The 19,192-nt window shown below is 43.2% G+C and overlaps 1 protein-coding gene across 1 annotated transcript in view; it reads right to left on the bottom strand.

The window, feature by feature from the left end:
• Nucleotides 1-862: 862 nt before the first annotated feature.
• Nucleotides 863-19,192, bottom strand: part of LOC146209424 (4-vinylphenol methyltransferase 2-like) — a 36,389-nt gene continuing 18,059 nt past the window's right edge. The window contains exon 3 of the mRNA XM_084587408.1: nt 863-1,355. Within this exon, the coding sequence (XP_084443534.1) occupies nt 1,183-1,355 (173 nt within the window). The 3' untranslated portion in view covers nt 863-1,182. The remainder of the gene's footprint in view (nt 1,356-19,192) is intronic.

The following is a 19,192-nucleotide window of genomic DNA, read 5'->3' as shown; positions in this document are numbered from 1 at the left end:
TGGGATCTAATGAATGCAACTTTCACAGGACCGGGTTATTTTAAAGAATATCAGAGGAGAGTTGACTCTTCACTTAGTGTAGGTAGACGTGTGATGATCTGCTACACGTTTTTTGTTTTCATTAGAGAAAATTTGTGAGTCTGAACACAACGCTAGGTTAGGTTATGTTTACAGCTATGTATCCTCTGGAGGGCGTTTCTTCATTACAAATTAGTACCCAATATCAACTTTCCACTGTACCTATATATTCAAAATTAACCAGCATACCCCATCTCTAAGCGCTGCTAAGTTGCTCATCGAAAAAGCGCACTCTTTTAATTACCAAATCGCACCGCACAGAGCATATAAAAACAAGCGTTCATAGCTTTCCAGCACTTTATACAACACAGCTGATTATAGGAAGGGTTGGCTTCGCACTTCCGAGGGTGGTTTCCAATCAATAACGACGGTAGACCAAGTTCGTCAACAACTCGCACCGACAATTTCGACCTGGTCAGCCTCTTTCGACCAGGCAATCTTGTTGGCCGGTGAGTTTTTGCAGCATGTTAGCACTTGTTCCGGATACTGTTCCTAAGTGCCAAGGCCATACCGAGAGCCAAGCAGACACTGCCGGTGAACTACATCGTCGAGCGAATTACACCCAGCCGAGGACGTGGGACCATTGATGCCCAATGCATGAATACCTTTTACGACCCGGGTTTATATATACTGCTGCCCATGAATCACAGAATGACTGCCTCCTTTGCCCGGGGTGCTTGTCATGAAGAAAGGCCTCAGCGGCAGCTTTGCGCGACTATGGGAGAACGAAGAGGAAGAGGTTGAAATAGGTGTGTTTGGTTTGGAAACGGCGTTTTAGGTACAGCTTTACCACCAGACCATGCAAATTGCCTACACTTCTTACAATTTTAATAAATTACGTAAATACACGTGACTTGCTGAATATGTTTGATGCTCGTTTGCGCTTCATCCGCTGTTGAATTATCAAGAAACGCTCCCTAAATTGTGTTTGGCAAAAAGGTTACAAATATTACTTGTTTACAAAGATTACCCGATTTTTTATTAGAAAAAAGTGTGGCAGATTATTCTAGACACTAACAACATGGATTCAATTTCATCTTAGCCATACTTTGACTGCCCCAGTTAGAATCACTTTTCAAGAAAACTGTTATTGAACTTTACGAATTAGTCACGAGGAGTTTTCTGGGCGTGTACCACGACAAAGCTATGTCTCATGGTGCAGCCGATATCCGTCAACACAGTATTCTCTGTGAGCAGTTTGCGACAATCAGCTCGAAAGGCGTCACGTTCTCCCTCAGGGATATTGACCTCCATCTTGAACACCGGCAGATATAGATCTGGAAAGAAAAAAGAAAAATCCCGAATTTAAACTATTTCTTAATGTTAAAATACAACACCAGTTGCAGCGGGAATTTCGCATTCCACACCTGACCTTATTCTGCGTGATCGAAGACTGCTGAAATGCAGCATTGGAGTCATGATACTCTGTCACAGGCGGTATACTTAAAATTCTAGATAATACTGGTATATTCAAGCAATCTTTGCACCGAGAGCTTTTACGGTCACAGCCCAGCCAGCGTGGCTCAATGATTACGGCTGTCGACTACATTGCCCAAGGATGCGGGATCGAGTCCAAGCCGCGGCGGCGCTTTTCGATGGACGTTAAAAGCAGGCACCCGTAAGCTCTGCGATGTTAGTGCACGTTAAAGAAAATGAGGCGGTCGAAAATTCCGGTGGCCTTAACTGCGGCGTCTGTCATAGCCTGAGTAGCTTTGGAAGTTAAAAACTCAAACTAACCAACTATTACAGTTATATTCTCTCTGCGTGCCATTGGCTCAAAAGTGGACCACTCTTACTGCAACCCTTCCAGTGGCATTGAGCAGTACATCATTAGAACGTGCCATGTTTATTCTCTGACGGGGGCGACTTCCAGCATGAAATTGGTTAACATAAAGTAGCAGTGAGACAGGGGCACACATCATGAAGTCATTAGTGACAGTTTGCGCACTGCGGACGCAGGCTATCAGAGAAGACAAATAAAAACAGTTAAATTTATTCGGCGTCAGTAATAGCTATTTTTCTGTTTCACGTTACACAGTTGTAAATGTACATGTTATCTTTGCATTTCCAGTAAAAGCAGTGCTTATCTTGCATGCCCCTTCAAAATGGCACGTTCTTTTAAGGTATGCATCGCAAGATGACATGATAGTTTACCTCTTCTGACCTCGTAATAGTTGTACTCCAGGGCCACTGCTGCCACGTGTTCCAATTGTTTTTATATTCGGCTGGGTTTATAACAGCCCCCTTCGGTGACTTCTTCTAAGGAACCCCTGACGTTTTTTCCTCAAATCAATTAACGAATAACAAAATGACTGCAAAGCAATACATTGCTCAGCATCATTCGAAACAAAAATGTGTTCAGGAACCTCATTAATATCGCGAGGTAAAAATATCTCTCCTCATTTTCATTCGACTTTCACCGAACAAGAAAAAGAGAACATCAGGGACGTGTATCTATCGAGTTTCTGCAATTGCATCGCTAAATGTAGTACACTGGTCATTGTTCCTTATTAGCTGCTCCTAAATAGCTCGCAATTAGTAGCCCTTTAGTAATGCCAAATAATGATCTTAATTTTAACCAAGGGTTACCGTGCCCAATTCTATGACTTAATTGTTCTCTGTCTGCACAGTGGCCTGCTCTGTCTACTCAGTGGAAGTAGGAAGAGAAAAAGGTTGTGCACTGGGTTCGCGATGCAAATGCGGTTTCAGTTTACTTTTTTTCTTCATATTTCAAAACAAATTACCCCTCCAGAGTACCCAAGTTACTGTTCTTCTTGTCGAGCAAGCTGCATGCAATATCGTAAATTTTGCCAATACCAAGAAAAACCGGACTAAATAGTGCCGCACTCGGCACGCGAGCATAAGGTAAGATGGAGCCCAAAGTCAGACTCAAGTCAGATCAAGTCAAGTCAGGTTTATTTCTTTCCTGCAGGGAAAGGAGGAGCTAAGCCTAAAAGCTGTGGAAACAGCGTGAAGGGGCCCTGGCCCCCTTCAATAATTGGCAGGACAGCAGAGAGGAGGCAAGTCGGTCTACAACCTGTACAGAAAATCTATACATAAAATTATATGTAACATAACTTTTACACTTAACTAAATAAGACACTCAATTCAACACAAAGGAAAAAAATAGAAACAGGAAACAACCTTCAGCTCACAGTTCTAATGTAAAACAATGCAAGGTAAGAAAGCCTGAAACAATATTTGGATCATTACAGGCACTAATGGCAGCATGAATTTATTTAATGGCACTTTTAATGTTCTATCATATAAAATGGGCATGCTCATATAACACGAAAGCAAGACAACTGATAATCGTTATGGGTAACAATTATGGGGGGTTAAAGAGGCTGCAACTTGCACAGGACGGTACTTTATTTATGAGAGTATAGGAGGGGCTACTGTCCTGCAGTGGGAATAGTGAAGATTATTATAAGGATAAATGGACGTCAAAGAAAAGACCAAGTCAGGTCAAGTCAGGCTTATATTCTTTCCTGCAGGGAAAGGAGGAGTTGCGGAGAAGCTATGGAAACAGCGTGGCGGGCCCTGTCCCCCTTACAATAATTGGCAGGACAACAGAGAGGAGGCAAGTTGATCTACAACCCGTACAGCAAATCTGTTGTGTTGTGTTGGGTATTTTGGCGCATAAGCAACTAAGGCTATCATGCGCCAAGAGCAAGGTTAATTTGGTTTGTGATAAATGGGGGAAAACGGGTGTGCCTAAACTACAGTTTGTTTAGAAAGTCTCCTTTTGGGAAACGGGTTGCGTTGGTTGTTATGGAGCATTAGCTGGTAACGCAATGATGTGAAAAGCATGAGGTTTTAATTTGTTTACTGATGCACACCTGATTTATTTTACAGTTTGTGCAAGACGTTTTCTTCCCTTAAAAAATTGAAAACACATGACAAATCTACAAGTCCATCTTCGCCTAAAATCAGTTTTGGGTGAAAATGAATGTGTTGTTTGTAAAATGGGGTAAAATATTTTTTCTTAGTGTTTCGAGACCTGTGCATGAGAATAAAACATGGTTAATAGTTAGTTGTTCTCAACATTCTTCGCATTGAGGTTTGTCTTTTTTTGTCAGCAGAAAATTATGTGTCAGGTGTGTGTGCTCAATGCGGAGGCGGCATAGTATTACTTCTATGAAACGGTCTTGATGCTGGCACGACATCCATTCTCCCAAAATGGGTTTTACTAAGTGTAGTTTGTTATCCACTTTACTATTCCAGGAAGTCTTTCATTTTTCTTTTTGTTTGCGATGTGCAAGTTCCATACAGTCTTTGTAGGGTATGTTTATACACTTCATTTGCTTGTCACGGGCTTTCGCAGCACATGTGTTTGCTCTCTCGTTGCATTTAATGTCCACGTGACTCGGGACCCAGCAGAATGTTATGTTATATCCTCGAGCAATGGCTGTTGCTACATTGTGTAATGTGTCTCCGAGTAACGGAGCGCTGCATTTCTTATTTAGAGCTCTGAGGATGGCTAGGCAGTCTGTGTAAATAATGCTATTTGAAACATTATCTTTTATTATTTTCTCTACGGCAACAGAAATCGTGCGAGATTCAGCAGTGAAAATAGATGCACGGGTTTGAAGTCTTAATATTTCCTCGGAATCTTCTCGCACCCCTGCACTTCCCGTGTACACAGCTGTTTTCGATTCATCGGTATAAAACTCTGTGAAGCTTCTGTACTTCTCCTGAAGTTTAAGAATTAAATTCCTGAATAATGTGCTCTTGTGGGGTTTTACTCTTCGAACACTGTGAGAGTGAGATTACAGATTGTGAGAAGATTGTTCCATGGCGGTAGAGGGCTGTTGTTTTGAGCGATATCCGGTAATGTGTCCAGAATATAGAGTGTGCAACCTATCTCTTCGAATCGCGTTATCAATGCCTCGCTGACTGAGGTTAAATATGACTCTGGAAGGGCAAGTTTTACTATTGAATAGTACAGGTGTTTTTGTTTGTGACTTTATTCTAAGGACATATGCGCATGCAATAATGCTGTTCTATCTTTCAATCAGGCAGTTTCCACATAGAGGCTATCCACAGGAGGCGTTCTGTATGCACCACAAGCAAGGCGGAGGCCTTAGTTATGCACTGGGTCTAATTTCTTTAAATATGATTGCCTAGCTGGTCCATAAACTATGCTTCCATAGTCCAAGCAGGAGCGCACAACAGAGCGATATATATGCAAAAGACATGCCCTATCAGATCCTCACCTTCAGAATGTTTAGGGATTTGGATGATTTCTTCTTTAGCGCTTGTATGTGGAGAAGAAAAGTGATATTTTTATTGAAAGTAATGTCTAAGAATTTGTGGTTTTTGTTTACGGACAATTTGATTTCATTTAGGTGTAAGGTAGGGTTGGGGTGTATGCCTCATTTAAACGAGAACATAACTGCCACTGTCTTCTGCGGAGAAAATTTAAACCCATTATCAGTGTCCCATTCCGTTAGCTTATTAAATATTAATTGGACCTGTCTATCACATGTGGACATGTTGCGCGATGTGTAGGCTACTTGAAGGTCGTCCACATAGAGTGAATACATTAGGGAATTTGGCATTACTTTGGTAATCGTATTATTTTTACAATGAAAAGTTTTGTGCTTAAAATGTCCCCTTGGGGTACGCAATTCTAGTGGAGAAGGGCTCTTGACAAGGTGGTCCCAAGACGTACTTGAAATGAACGATGTAACAGAAAGTCACATAAAACCTTTAGCATTCTGCCACGTATGCCTAAATCTGCCAAGTCGCGCAATATCCCAAACCTCCAAGTTGTGTCCTACGCCTTCTCAAGGTAAAAGAAAACGGCATGACAATGCTGTCGTTTTATAAAAGCCTCTCTCATAGTGTTTTCGAGACGCAAGAGATGGTCAGTTGTTGAGCATCGTTTTTTAAAACCACCCTGGTGAATATTTAAAACTTCTTGAGATTCTAAAACAAAAGTTAGTCTGATGTTTAAAATGCTTTCAAATGATTTGCTAAAATACTGGTGAGAGCAATAGGCATATAACTACCAGGAGATGTCGGCTCCTTTCAGGTTTCAAAAATGATACCACAACAGCTTTTTCCACACCTCTGGCAATTATCCTACAACCCAAATTTTGTTAAAAATTTTAATAGTGCCTCTATAGCAGGTTCGGGTAGGTGGGTGAGCATTTCATAATGAATTTGGTCAAGGCCAGGTGAAGCCTGTTTACCACCAGCTAGGTCATTGTTTTATTTATTGTAGTGTAATTAAGCTATTATAGGGTTCTTTCGTACCCCCACTTGTTGGGAGTTTTTGTTTCTCTCTGTTTTTGTATTTTAGGAATGCTTGAGTGAAGTGTGATGAACATGAAACTGCAGAACAATATTAACCTAAAATGTCGGCCTGTTCTTGTATAGTTGTCTGTACTCCGGGGGCTGTTAGAAGGGTAATGGTGTATGGAGAGTAGCTGCCATTTAACTTTAGAAGCTGCCCCCACATTTGTTTTGATGTTGTTGAGCTGTTTATTGGTGTTGCATAATTCTGTCAGGAGGCTTTTTCGGCGCTGCGGCGGATGTATCGGGCTTTGGCTCTTGCTTATTAAACTTTACGAAATTGTTCTGTGTTGGGTACCTGCGAAAGATTCCCCATGCTTTGTTTTGCTCAATTTTTGCTTCTTTACATTCTTTTGAATACCGGACTTTGTGATTTTGTTTCACCACTCCAGATGACTGAGGAATTGCTATGTGTGCTGCACTAAGGATGCAATTTGTGTAAGCATCATTTAGTTCATCTATATTATATTTATCTGAAGTAATTTTTTCTGGGCTGGCCTTTTCTCAGAAAAGTGCTCAATCGGCTAAATGCAGCTTCCAGCGTTGCAGCTTGGATGGGCTGATTTGCGGTGAAATTGTTAAGCTGATTAGTACAGGTAAGTGATCACTTCCGTATGGGTTATCTAAAATATTCCATTCAAAGTCTGTCAAAATAGAGGGTGAGCTAAGAGATAAATCAATACAGCTAATTTTTCCTGAACTAGATGAACAGTAGGTTAGTTTCCCGGTGTTAAGGAGACAGATATTATTACACAGTATAAAATCCTCAATGACCTCGCCTCTCTTATCTGTTTTTCTACTGCCCCAAAGCATGGAATGTGCATTAAAATCTCCTACTAATAAAACCGGCTCTGGAAGCTGCTTTAAAAGATCTTCTAATTCATGAATATTAAATTGAAGGTGTGGTTGTAAGTATATGCAGCCCACAGTTAACGTTTTAAAAGCCTGTAAGCCCACCGCTATAGCTTCAAACTTAGTTTTAAGTTTGTGTTCTCGAACTTTTTTTTTTGTGCGCAATCTTGCAATGAGGCATATTAAAGAAACTCATGTAAATGGTTTTCCGTGAGGAACCGGAGCAGGCTCCCGCTCTTAGGGTTGTCGGTGAGCCATTTAGAAAAGTCCTCTTCCCTTGTTGTGGCTAGTCCCACTTTGCGCAGAATCTGTGTCTTTGATGCCGTTGTCCCTGCACAAGTCCATAGCAGGTGGCGAATATCCACTTCTGCAGCCGGTGCGGAACACTTCAGGCATGTGGTTGGTCCGATGCCTGCTTGAGATTCCCATCGGCATGTTACCGACGGGGTAAGGGCCGCCCCAGCTCTTATCCTTCTAAGGGAAACCTCCTCCAATCTCGTTAAGTTATGAGGTAGGGGGAATGTACACGGGGGAATGAGGGCGCGTGTACTTTTCTTTAAATAGGATGCTAAGATGGGAACAGCATAGCGGGCATCAAAAGGGAGCCTGGTGGGGGGCGCATTAGTGTTTGGAACTTCGTGTGTGAGGTGGTCAACTTTTCTCAGCTCAGCGTTCTCAGCATCGTCTTGTGTCCAATGTATCTGGATGCGTATTTTTTTTTTATTGAGCGCGTGGATTTCCTGGGTAACACATAGCGTCTTTGTCACTTTATTCAGTTGTTTTACGGCGGCTAAGGAGTCTGTATAGATGTGAGCTTCTGTTATGGAATCTATTTTATTTATGGCCTCCATAGCATCGCGGATTGCATAGAGTTCCATCACAAGCGGGTCCGGGTATTCTGAAACATATTCTTTATGTACCTTTAGTTCGCTGTGTGTTGAACTAGTAGCTGCTGTTCTACCGCCATTTTCTATAATTGATGCGTCCGTATACGCAATGAAGGTACCTGGAAGTGCATCAACCAGAGGGCGAGATGCCAGCTTTTCTTTGCGACGAAGCCGAGTGGTCTTGTTTGTCGTAATAGTCGTGAATTCCCACAGGGGGGGGTCAGCCATTGGTGGTGTTTGAACTGCCACTTCCTTGTTCAAGGATTCTATGGCGTAACGTACTTTCGCTTCATATCTCTTGTTGCCTCTCGTTGTTCAGTTAATTCTGTCAACGTATTTATCTCTGCAAACTCTTGGAGAATAGGGATAGGGCTAAGTTTTGGTAAGGCCGTGACACTGCGCATTGTGTTTCTATTTACTGTTTCCAATTTCGCCCACTGCCGCCTCGTGAGTCTTTGGAATTGGGCCTGGTATAGTATCCTCTGCTGTAACACCGATTTTACAAGACGTCTTGCCATGTCCGCTTGAGCTCCTCCTCCCCTAGACAAAATGCGTTTTATCAAGTTTAAGGAAGTCGCGGCTACTGTTTTCACCTTATGAAGCCATTGTGTTCTTTTGCCGGATTTGTGAATTTCTAGGCCAAGAACTCTCAACCTGTCCACCTCTTCCAATGCCTGATACCCAATCTTTCGGGAGACTCTTTGCGTTGCCAATTATTTTCTTCCATTCTTGTTGGCAACATGAATGCAACTGGACTTTTGAGGTGACAATTCCAGACCTGCATCTTGGACGTACTCATCTGTGGTATTTAAATCCTCTTGTAGATACCTAATCTGTCTCTCAAGTTGTTTATGAACAGACCAAATCGCGACATCATCTCCGTATATCACGAACCGCACTTCTGGTATTTCAGCTAATTTCCACTCCAATGGGATCAGTGCGATATTAAATAGTAAAGGTGCTAACACAACCTTGTGGCACGCCTCTGTTCGAAGTGTAATTACCAATTTGTTTTCCGTTTATCCGGATACAAAACGTCCTGTCCTTAAGCAGATTATGTACTGGTTTTATGACCTTTAAGGGAATGCCCATACATTCCATGTTGCTAAGAATTTTGGCATGTAACACGTTGTCGTATGCCTTCGTCACGTCGGTAGCCACTACGTACGTACTAAGTGGCTATAAGGCGATACGTGTATGTCTTCTTCAGCGAGCATGGCCAGTCCATTTTCTGTGCCAAGGTTTGTTCGGAACCCGATTTTTCGAGCATGGTATTTTTTATTACTTTCCAACCACCATGACAGGCGGGTTCTCGAACTGCTACTCCATTTTTTACTATGATGGCGACGCCAACTGTGAGCCTGAGATCCTGCTCTCGGTCGCGACGGAAGACTGTATAGTTTTTGAGTATGCTCTTGTGTTTGGGACCTAAATTTGTTTCTGGCAAACACAGTGCTAGTGGTGAGTGAGTGGCTAATAAGTATATTAGGTCATTCATATTACTTTAAAGTCCTCTGCAGTTCAATTGTATAAACGTAATTTTGTATTAAATGAGTACAGAAGGCTAAGTTTTGTTTTGGGGCCCCCTGATTCGTGGTTTATCTCTTCTTTGTCGATCCTTGGAGCTGCGCCGCCCGTCTGATGTCGACGGCACAGGCCTGCCTTGGCTTGTGTCCATCGTGCTTTCTGACACGCTGGACGCCCGTGCGGACCGCACATTGACGTTTGTGTTTGCCCTCACCAAGTGGTGAGAGGCCTCTGGGCCGGCTGTCCTGGGGGTCTGCGCAGCCTGTTTTTCTGGGGGTGGCGCAGCGCTGGCCGCAGCCACCAAGGGCACGGACGGCTCTGGTCCCGGTTCACTGTGTGAAACCTGGGCAGGTACCAGAGTCTGTTGTGACACAGTGCCCTGTTGCGCCATAACACAATAGGCAGGTTTATTTGACAGAACACAATTTCGTGTTTCCCGGAAAGTTATGGTTTCTTTGACCTTGATGGTAACGATTTCCTTTTCTTGTTTCCATATTGGACGTGTGCGTGAAAAGGCAGGATGACTACCTTCACAGTTGGCACACAAATGTGGCTTAACCTCACATTTCTGGCGATCGTGTTCACGGGAAGCACATTTTGCCCATCTCTGCTAGCCGCGGCAGGTATAAGAGCCGTTACCATAGCGTTGGCATTTGAAGCAGCGGCGAGGATTTGGAATATATTTCTTGAGTTGAAGTTTCACATAGCCTATTTCGACTGATTCGGGGAGGATGCTTTGTGCAAATGTCAGGACTAGGTGCTTGGTCGGAATCTCTTTGTAATCACGCCTCATGTTTATCCGATACACATCTGTTACGTTTTGTTCTTTTAGGCCCTCTATCAGTTCCTCTTCAGTCAGGTATCTGAGGTCGTCGTCAGAGATAACTCTGCGGACAGTGTTCAGAGAACGATGGGGACTTTTGGTCACTAGGATTTCGCCAAAAGACTTCAATGTGGATAGTTTTTTGTGCTGATGATTATAAAAGATTTCCAACAGAAGGTCTCCGTTCGCAAGTTTCTTTACGCTGTAACCCTGACCTATTACTTCTGTCAGTATCTTGGTCACTATGAAAGGTGACATTTGTATAGCCACTTTCTCGGTGTTGTCACCTTGTACTGCATGATATCGTGGGAACCTGTTTAATTTTTCAGAAATAATTTAGACGTTTCATCGGTGCGACCCATTTTTCGGAATCGATCATCTGAGAGTAAAGAAGCTATAAAAATAATGTTGTTGTTCAGCCAGGGTGGCGGCCACCCACCACCCAGCCCAACAAGGGGACAGGATAGGTGCTTCCGAGAAAGTCCAGCCCAAACCAGCCTTATACCCTGACTATAACCAAATATAGCGTAACACATGGTGATAGCCACACCAGGTTAACCCTCGCCGCCTAGAAAAGAAAACATCATAGAAAAGAGGAGGAGACAGAACAGTTGTAAGAAAGAAGACAGGAAAGCAAAAGATGCAGGGGAGGATATTAGAAAAAGGCGACTGCCGATTTCCCCGGTTGGGTCAGGCCAGAAGTGCCGTATATGGGAAGCGTGGGCCAAAGTGGTGTGTTGCCTCTGCCGAGGGTCCTTAAAGGTCAAAACACTCGGCATCGGCTCAATCGGCCAGGATCCCTTTTTCCCCAGACACGGCAATGTCACGCACGGCTAAACGTGGGTACTCGGGGTCTATGGTGTCGCACAAAACACACAAACACCTGCTTTAACAGGTGCCCCCTGCAGGCAACAGCAAATCTATCCGTAAAATTATATGTAACATAAATTTTTTATTTAACAAAATAAGAAACTCAATTCAACACAAAGCAAAAAAAAAATAGAAATAGGGAACACCCTTTAGTTCACAGTTCTAAAGTAAAACAATAGAAGGTAACAAAGCCTGAAACAATAATTGCATCATTACGGGTGCTCACGACAGAAAATATTAATTTGGTGATTACGTTTCTTAACTGGATCAAATCCAGCAGCATGTAATTTATTTAATAGTCTCGGTACAATTTAGCATAACGACTGTGTGTAGGAATACGTACATGGTATTGGAAGAATATATTTCTCTTTATGTCGCGTTTGTCGCTCTCGGATATTTTCGTTTCACTTTCCAAGAGCTATAACAACACTGTCATTTGATTTGTATAAATATTTTGTATAAGTTATTATGATCATGTAATCAAAGAAGGAGGACACTGACAGTACTATATACTTCCGAAAACGTTTTTGGATTGACGGTAATAACGCATGCCAGCAACATACTGTAATGCTTTTTTCTGCATTAAAAGTAATTTAGATAGACTGGTTATCCCTGTGGTACACCAGACTAAGCTACAGTATTGCAATAGTGAGAGCACTAGTGTGTGATATAAAAAGAGTTTTATTTTAGGAGGCAGCATGAATCTCAGTCTGGCAATGGCGCCAACGGCTGATGCAACCTTAGATTGTACATAACCTCTGTGGTCGTTCCATGTAAGGTGCCATGAAATACCCTGCACCACTATGTAACGTGGGTAGAGAGAGATGTGTCAAATGGCGAGATAAATGAATAGGTTCTTTGGACGAATGGTTTTTTATTAGAAGTCATGAAATGAATGAGGGAATGCTACTGAGGGACTCACAGCCGAGAAAACGGGCCTGGGAAGACCCAACGTATCTCTCCTGGGAACCAGCGGAAGGGATAGGTTATAGGGGAAGCGAAAGCAGGAATTAAGTAAGGGTTATGGGAATTAGACGGGGAACGTGAGCAGCGTAGGATTTTGACAGACCTTTTGAGTCGAGCTCCCTTAGGCGCCTCTGTAGAGGGTAAGCACTCGCTCTTAGTCGAATGTGTGGCCCTCGGCCCCAAGTTCATTCCGCCACCACAAGGCGTTTGCCGGGTTTCCGGTATCTGAGACAGGTTTCCTTCATGAAGCTGCTTTTGAGGTTTCCCGTCCACCAAGCCAGGTTCTCCCACCCCGACTCTACTTGAGGTACTAGAGATGGATTTCGCAATAGCGTTCACCCCTGCTTCGAATACAAGGCAAGCGGCCAGAGTTTGGTCTCTGGTGCACACTAATGGATACTCTTTTCCGGTGTCCGCTCCAGTAGAACGCGGTCCTAACTAGCCACAATCGTTACCAGCAAGCCTGGAGGATCCATCTACTCCGCACATCAGCTGCCGCCAGCTGACTGGGACCTAGGGGCATCGATAATCTAGCTCCTTTGAATTATTATCCTTCATAATAGCTTCCTCTCTCTCCTTCTAGATTTCACTTGAACTCTTATTTTTGTTCAGAAAAATTGATTTTGCATTAGAAGCTATTTGTATTGCAGTTTGGCTTAAGTTCCGGCCCTGCTGAGAACGTCACAATCAAGAAGAACTCTGGCAGAGTACCTCCCAACTCAGCCGTGTCACGTAACTGTGACATCACTTAGGTCACCGATTAGTGTTCGGCCATGTAATCTGTGGCCAGAGCTTTTACCAACTCGGCTACGAAAACGGTTCAAAGGCTGGTGAAATCACAAGGTCCCGTGACCTTGCCGTGCGCTGATTGCTCAGCGGGGTTTGGGGCGTAATAACAATGTGTGACCTTTCTATAAGCTATCTAATGCTTTTTTGCGAAGCTATTTTTACCAGATTTTGTCTACCTAACCGTGTTGTTCTGAGGGAACAACTGTGTCCAGAGTTGCTATATGTGAATCTAGAACTGAATTTTCATGTGCTGCTATGTTACTTTTAGGAAGGAGCATTAACACTAAATTAGGCAGTGTTGTTTACAGCCCAGCAAACGTTCGAGCATGAATTGGCGCAAGTACTATTTGTTAAGTTTATATAAGTGTGCGGTAAGCACACTAGATCTAAATAAAGGTAGAAATTCCCTAGGTCAGATGAAGTAGTATGTTTTTGTCTGAAAACACAATAGCCGTAATTACACTGCCTAGACATAATATGGCTTGATTAAAAGCACATAAGCGCAATTGAGCCTGTTGAGTGCAAAAGCTGTCACAGCTTTTGCAGGTAACCTTGCGATTTGTTATGGCTCAACTACTGTAAATTTCGGCAGACACAGAACGCTACATACTTTCTTCGAAATTGGTGCACTCCATTGCTATACGTTAAAATTTTCACTTTTTTTCACAATTCTGATAACCTTTTACATCTTTGGTGTCACAATCATATTACATGTGTAATTAACATTGCAGCTCAAAATTTAGGGAATTTGATATAGCGGAAACCTGTGGTAACAACGTCGAAATAGACGTTTGCAGCTAGAGCTCCCTCTACCGTTTTTGAAGTAACAATCGGTCAACTGACATTCATTATTTTTCCATTTCTTGATTGCTATAAAAGAGGCACCATCTTGACACCTGCCGGTTTCTCCGCCGCTCATTGTTGACCTCTACTAAAGCTGAATACAGGGATGTGGGCCTTGTCGTCTTGCGGAAACGCTTCTTCGAGGCAATAAAAGGGGGGGGGGGGGCGCGGGGAGGGAGCATATTTTTCGCTTCGGAGGGTTCAAATTGATCATTTCTAGTGGTTCCGCCTGCGGCTCCTTGTTCAAATTCTGGCGGAGTAAAAGCAGTTTGCTGTTTGCTTAATAAGCTGTTGATTTTCTAATCTAATAAGCTGTTGAATCAGTCCCCTATCTAATAGTCATTATATACATCATGTCAAACCTTACTGTGATAAGCTGCCACATAATGCGAAATACCACAAGAGCGTACCTTTCTGTTTCGCCTAAGTGCTGCATGTGTGACACGGGACCCGATGGCCCGGGTTCAAATTCTATGCCTCCTCTAGCTGCTAACTCCACGGCGTGAATTCAACCGCTCTCACCAGTAGCCACCTTTTGGTTTGATCGCGTGGCCCGGCCTCACCCTTCAACCCTCCGGGTCTCGTCAATTCAAATCCTTCTACAGCTGTAGATACACTTCGGCTTCTTTCTCATTGCGGTAGCTCATTCCTTCATCCTCGCCACGCATCCCACGATACTAAGACCCGTTGCCTTTCACGCTTTGTCCCACTTTCCTTTTCCTTAAATGTAAGATATGGATTTTCATTCCTGTTTACCATCTGCCAAACATCACAGGTAGCGTTTCGCTGTTCAACTAGACTTCAGGAAAGTTTCTCTAGCTTGGCAGCGAAAGCCCCGCAAGAAAGGAAAGCGACAGACCTTTGTACCCGTGTTTTGGGGAGCGGGCTTTTCTTTGCTTGTGTTGGGCATCCGGCGGGGTAAAGGAACAGACGATGACGGTTCACTAGTGTTGAGTTAAGCCCTCCCCTACGGAGCATCGATAAAGACCTCCTTTTTCGCTTTCCTTCCTTGCCTCTGTTGTACAGCCATACATGGCCTTCTCTGTACGTGTTTATCTGACAAAGTTTACGGGTCGCTGGCTAGGCCGATGACTGCGTGGAAAATCACTGACCCAAACGGGCACACGAAACACTAACTCGATTAAGACGCCACGCAATACAGGAACGTGAACGTATGAATTGCGCTCCAAAATATTCAAGACCGGGGCATAATTCCTAAAAAAACGCATCAGCCATTCTAGCTGTTTACTTTGCTTTCCACATGCTGCTATGCCACGAAATTAATACCAGAAAGGAGTGTAGAAGGGAGCCAGAGGGCACCGTGTCACTAGCCTGAAGTGTTCCCGCCACTTGGTCAGCGGTGTCTACGAACGCAAAGTCGCTTTTGGAAAGCCAGAGAGAGTTTTGCGATTTCTCCCGCATTAGTGTCATGACGTCCTGAAGCAGACTGCGAGGAAGGCTGATACTAAATGTCAGGTCGATTACAGTACATGGGAAGTGCAAAAACATTTCGTAAATTACTAGTTCACTCTCGAAAACCTGCAAGCGCCATTAAAGCGTGAACTCATCTGATAGGTGTGTCTGGCGCATAACATCCAAATTTGAGGCACTAAACCCAAGGTAACATTCATCCGATAGAATGAAGCACGCAATTTACACGACCTTTTAAAGCTATTCTAAAAGCTTTTTATTAAATGCATAAATTACACTAGGAACCAACAATAAAAAAAGATGTTTGTCTACGAATCATACATAAAAACATTGGGGTCCAGGTTTTATTGTTGGGAGCAGAGAGGCGCCACCAACGGACAATTATTGATAATTGCAGTCGTTATTCCATGCGTCATTTCGGTAGCGTGTGTGTATGGGAGGGGACGTTACTGCCCTCCGCGCGCGCGCGCCTGTGTGTGTGTGTGTGTGTGTGTGTGTGTGTGTGTGTGTGTGTGTGTGTGTGTGTGTGTGTGTGTGTGTGTGTGTGTGTGTGTGTGTGTGTGTGTGTGTGTGTGTGTGTGTGTGTGTGTGTGTGTGTGTGTGTGTGTGTGTGTGTGTGTGTGTGTGTGTGTGTGTGTGTGTGTGTGTGTGTGTGTGTGTGTGTGTGTGTGTGTGTGTGTGTGTGTGTGTGTGTGTGTGTGTGTGTGTGTGTGTGTGTGTGTGTGTGTGTGTGTGTGTGTGTGTGTGTGTGTGTGTGTGTGTGTGTGTGTGTGTGTGTGTGTGTGTGTGTGTGTGTGTGTGTGTGTGTGTGTGTGTGTGTGTGTGTGTGTGTGTGTGTGTGTGTGTGTGTGTGTGTGTGTGTGTGTGTGTGTGTGTGTGTGTGTGTGTGTGTGTGTGTGTGTGTGTGTGTGTGTGTGTGTGTGTGTGTGTGTGTGTGTGTGTGTGTGTGTGTGTGTGTGTGTGTGTGTGTGTGTGTGTGTGTGTGTGTGTGTGTGTGTGTGTGTGTGTGTGTGTGTGTGTGTGTGTGTGTGTGTGTGTGTGTGTGTGTGTGTGTGTGTGTGTGTGTGTGTGTGTGTGTGTGTGTGTGTGTGTGACGTTACTGCCCTTCGTTGCCTAATTACTGCTCATCTTCGCATTCCGAGCACAAATCCCCTCAATACTACCATGTGAGCATTGACGGGCTATATGAGAGGGTGAAATATTGTGTTCCAAGATGGAGGTTGGTGGTGACTACGATTTGCAGTGCAGAGCCTGATACCGTGCTGGAGTTTAACAGGGGAGGAGTACGGCCGCGGTGACTGCTACGATCTCAAAGGTGTCGCTATGTTCGAATTACCCAGGATGCAATGTTTCTTTTCTGGTGTAACATGCCAGAAAAACACTGTTGCCCCGCTACTAGGAAAAGCGACAAGGTCGTTCATAATATTCTTTATCGGGGTAAGAAGGCTGAATGCTTTTTCAATAATAAACAAACCATGAGCTTGGGTTTCAATTGTGCGAGTCCCCTGGACCAGCATACTTTTCAAGGGCGAGCTAATTATTCATGAAAGATGACAGCTCTGGACAAACTTCTAGAAATAAATGTAAGTGATTAAAGCGTGTGCAGCAACTCCAAGTTATTTCAGCGGTACGGAAATAACTACAATTACTTGCACCTTTAATTCCCCTCCTAGCATATTCATGGTTTCTCAGTACATGGTGGTACAGCCACGTACGGGCAACGTCCTCTGATGTGCAAGCAGGTCTTTTTATTCGCTTAATTTTTTTTTTTTTTTAAATTACGAAAGGTATATTTGTGCGGTGTGCGCATGTGGGTTTTACAGCAAGGTGCGTATCGTGTACATTGTTGAGGTTGATTCATGAGCGATGAAAACCAAAATTATATTGCAAAATAGTTTTTATTTTTATTTCAGTAGGCAATGGTGTATGTGAACGGAAAAATGTGTGTATGTAATGAACGAAAAAATGAACACATGTTTAGGATTTGTAATCCGCAAATATGCTTCAATTTATTTACTATATAAAACGCGCATTTTACCGTTCGCACTTTGCAGAATGCAAAATGTGAACATTTTGCAATATATATTAGTGCTAATATATGACCGGATACATGAATGCGGTCGGTATTTGGTGAATGAGAAATGCAATACGCCCCCTTGCTTGAATTTGTAACGCCGTGATCTGAAATTGCTATGCCTGACAACACCCACATTTCGCTCACATTGGACATTTTCGGTTTCAATTTTGCGCCATAATTTTGCCCCTTAAGATGCAAATATTTAAAAGACGTGCTGTAATAGTCAATATATAATTCATCACCAAGCTATGTCACCTACATCTTGTTTGCTTCGAAACCCCTCTGCCCCACAGATCGACTGCACAGGCGTATCTTGTGTAACTTAGAAAGTACATGTTTTTAAAGGTTTAAAATTTCCTCTGTTGATCATTCTTCTCCTAAACAAAACTTGCCAAATTTGAATATTCATAAATTACTTATGTGAATTATGTAGCGTTGTCAATGATATTATAACTGGGCTGGGCACTTCAAAATTTGGCCATATAACTTATGAGACATCGTCGTAGAAATTACAAATTAACTTTTCTCATATGCATAATATCGTTCCACACGATGACATCCATTAAATTCGGCTCCACCGAAAAACAAGTGCCCCGTAGGCGTTCAGTCCTGAGTCTTTAACTGAGAAGCGTAAAGCGATTGCAACTAAGCCAGTTGGACGAACGTCATTGACTGGTAGTTTTGACTCTTCCAGTGCTAACGCAAAAGGATCTTGGGAGCTGATTTTAACTTTGTGACTTACAAACGTGACCGCAGAATCTGGTTTATCTTCTAGTCAAGGGATTTGTCAGTTTTTTTCATTCGTTTGATGTCACTCCTTCACTCAGCCCGTACGCGAACAAACTCACGAATACAATTTTTTTAAGGCTATCGAATAAAAAATATGGGCACGAATTGAGAGATGACATGTTCAGCGTTATTTTTTCTTCGGTTATCTCACATGCATTTTTTTTATTATAGTGTGCGTAGGGTAAGGCGCACTACGCGTATCTGTTTCTATTGCTATTGGTACCTTTGTGCTTATCATATTTTGAGTTGTGTCATTACCGGTAATGTCTCATTTCGTTCGTAGAAGGAATACCCTGAAATGTACGCTTTATTTCAGCCTTTCGCCTTGCTTACGCTTTCCTGAACTTAACGACTGATTCACATGCAGCTTCTGGCAAGTCTTCATCATTTAATAATTTACAGTGTGTCCAAACGAACATTAGCCAATGGTTAAAAAATGAAATACTTAAGGTAGGCCAGAAACCACTTGTATATAGTTGCTATCATCTGGCGCATGGCAGGCGATGTTTTATTTTGCAATTAGTTAAGTAATATTTAAAATATTTTCTGATTTACAACTATTGCCTTTAAACAATGAATGAGATTTGCAAAGTCAGATATCCCCTCCTGAAACCCCCATTCGTATTTCCGATAAAGAAAGCTTCACGTGTATCTTTTTTCAAGCTCTAAGAAAAGCCCGCTAAGCACAAAAATATCACGTGACTAACGCATTGGTGCTCCACGATTGTGCTCTCAATCGTGGTTTGCAATTAGCTGCGGCCGTGACTCGACAGCCCGGTTACAGCGGTAGGTTAATATGTTGGCCATGGTTGCAGCGAGCATGGTGAGCTCGCTGCAAATGGTACCGTCACGTGGGCCGACCGCCTGCACCGGATGAAGAAAGCATCACATACATGGAGGCCTGCTGCTGCAACTGGGCCGTGGAGCTACGGCCACAGCTGATTTCGTTCACTGAGG

The sequence above is a fragment of the Amblyomma maculatum genome, chromosome 1, assembly GCF_055883805.1.
Source record: "Amblyomma maculatum isolate TAMU_Amacu chromosome 1, ASM5588380v1, whole genome shotgun sequence".
In the NCBI taxonomy this organism is placed as follows: domain Eukaryota; kingdom Metazoa; phylum Arthropoda; class Arachnida; order Ixodida; family Ixodidae; genus Amblyomma; species Amblyomma maculatum.
Note: the sequence above shows the minus strand (reverse complement) of the source record. Positions and strands in the feature narration are given on the sequence as shown.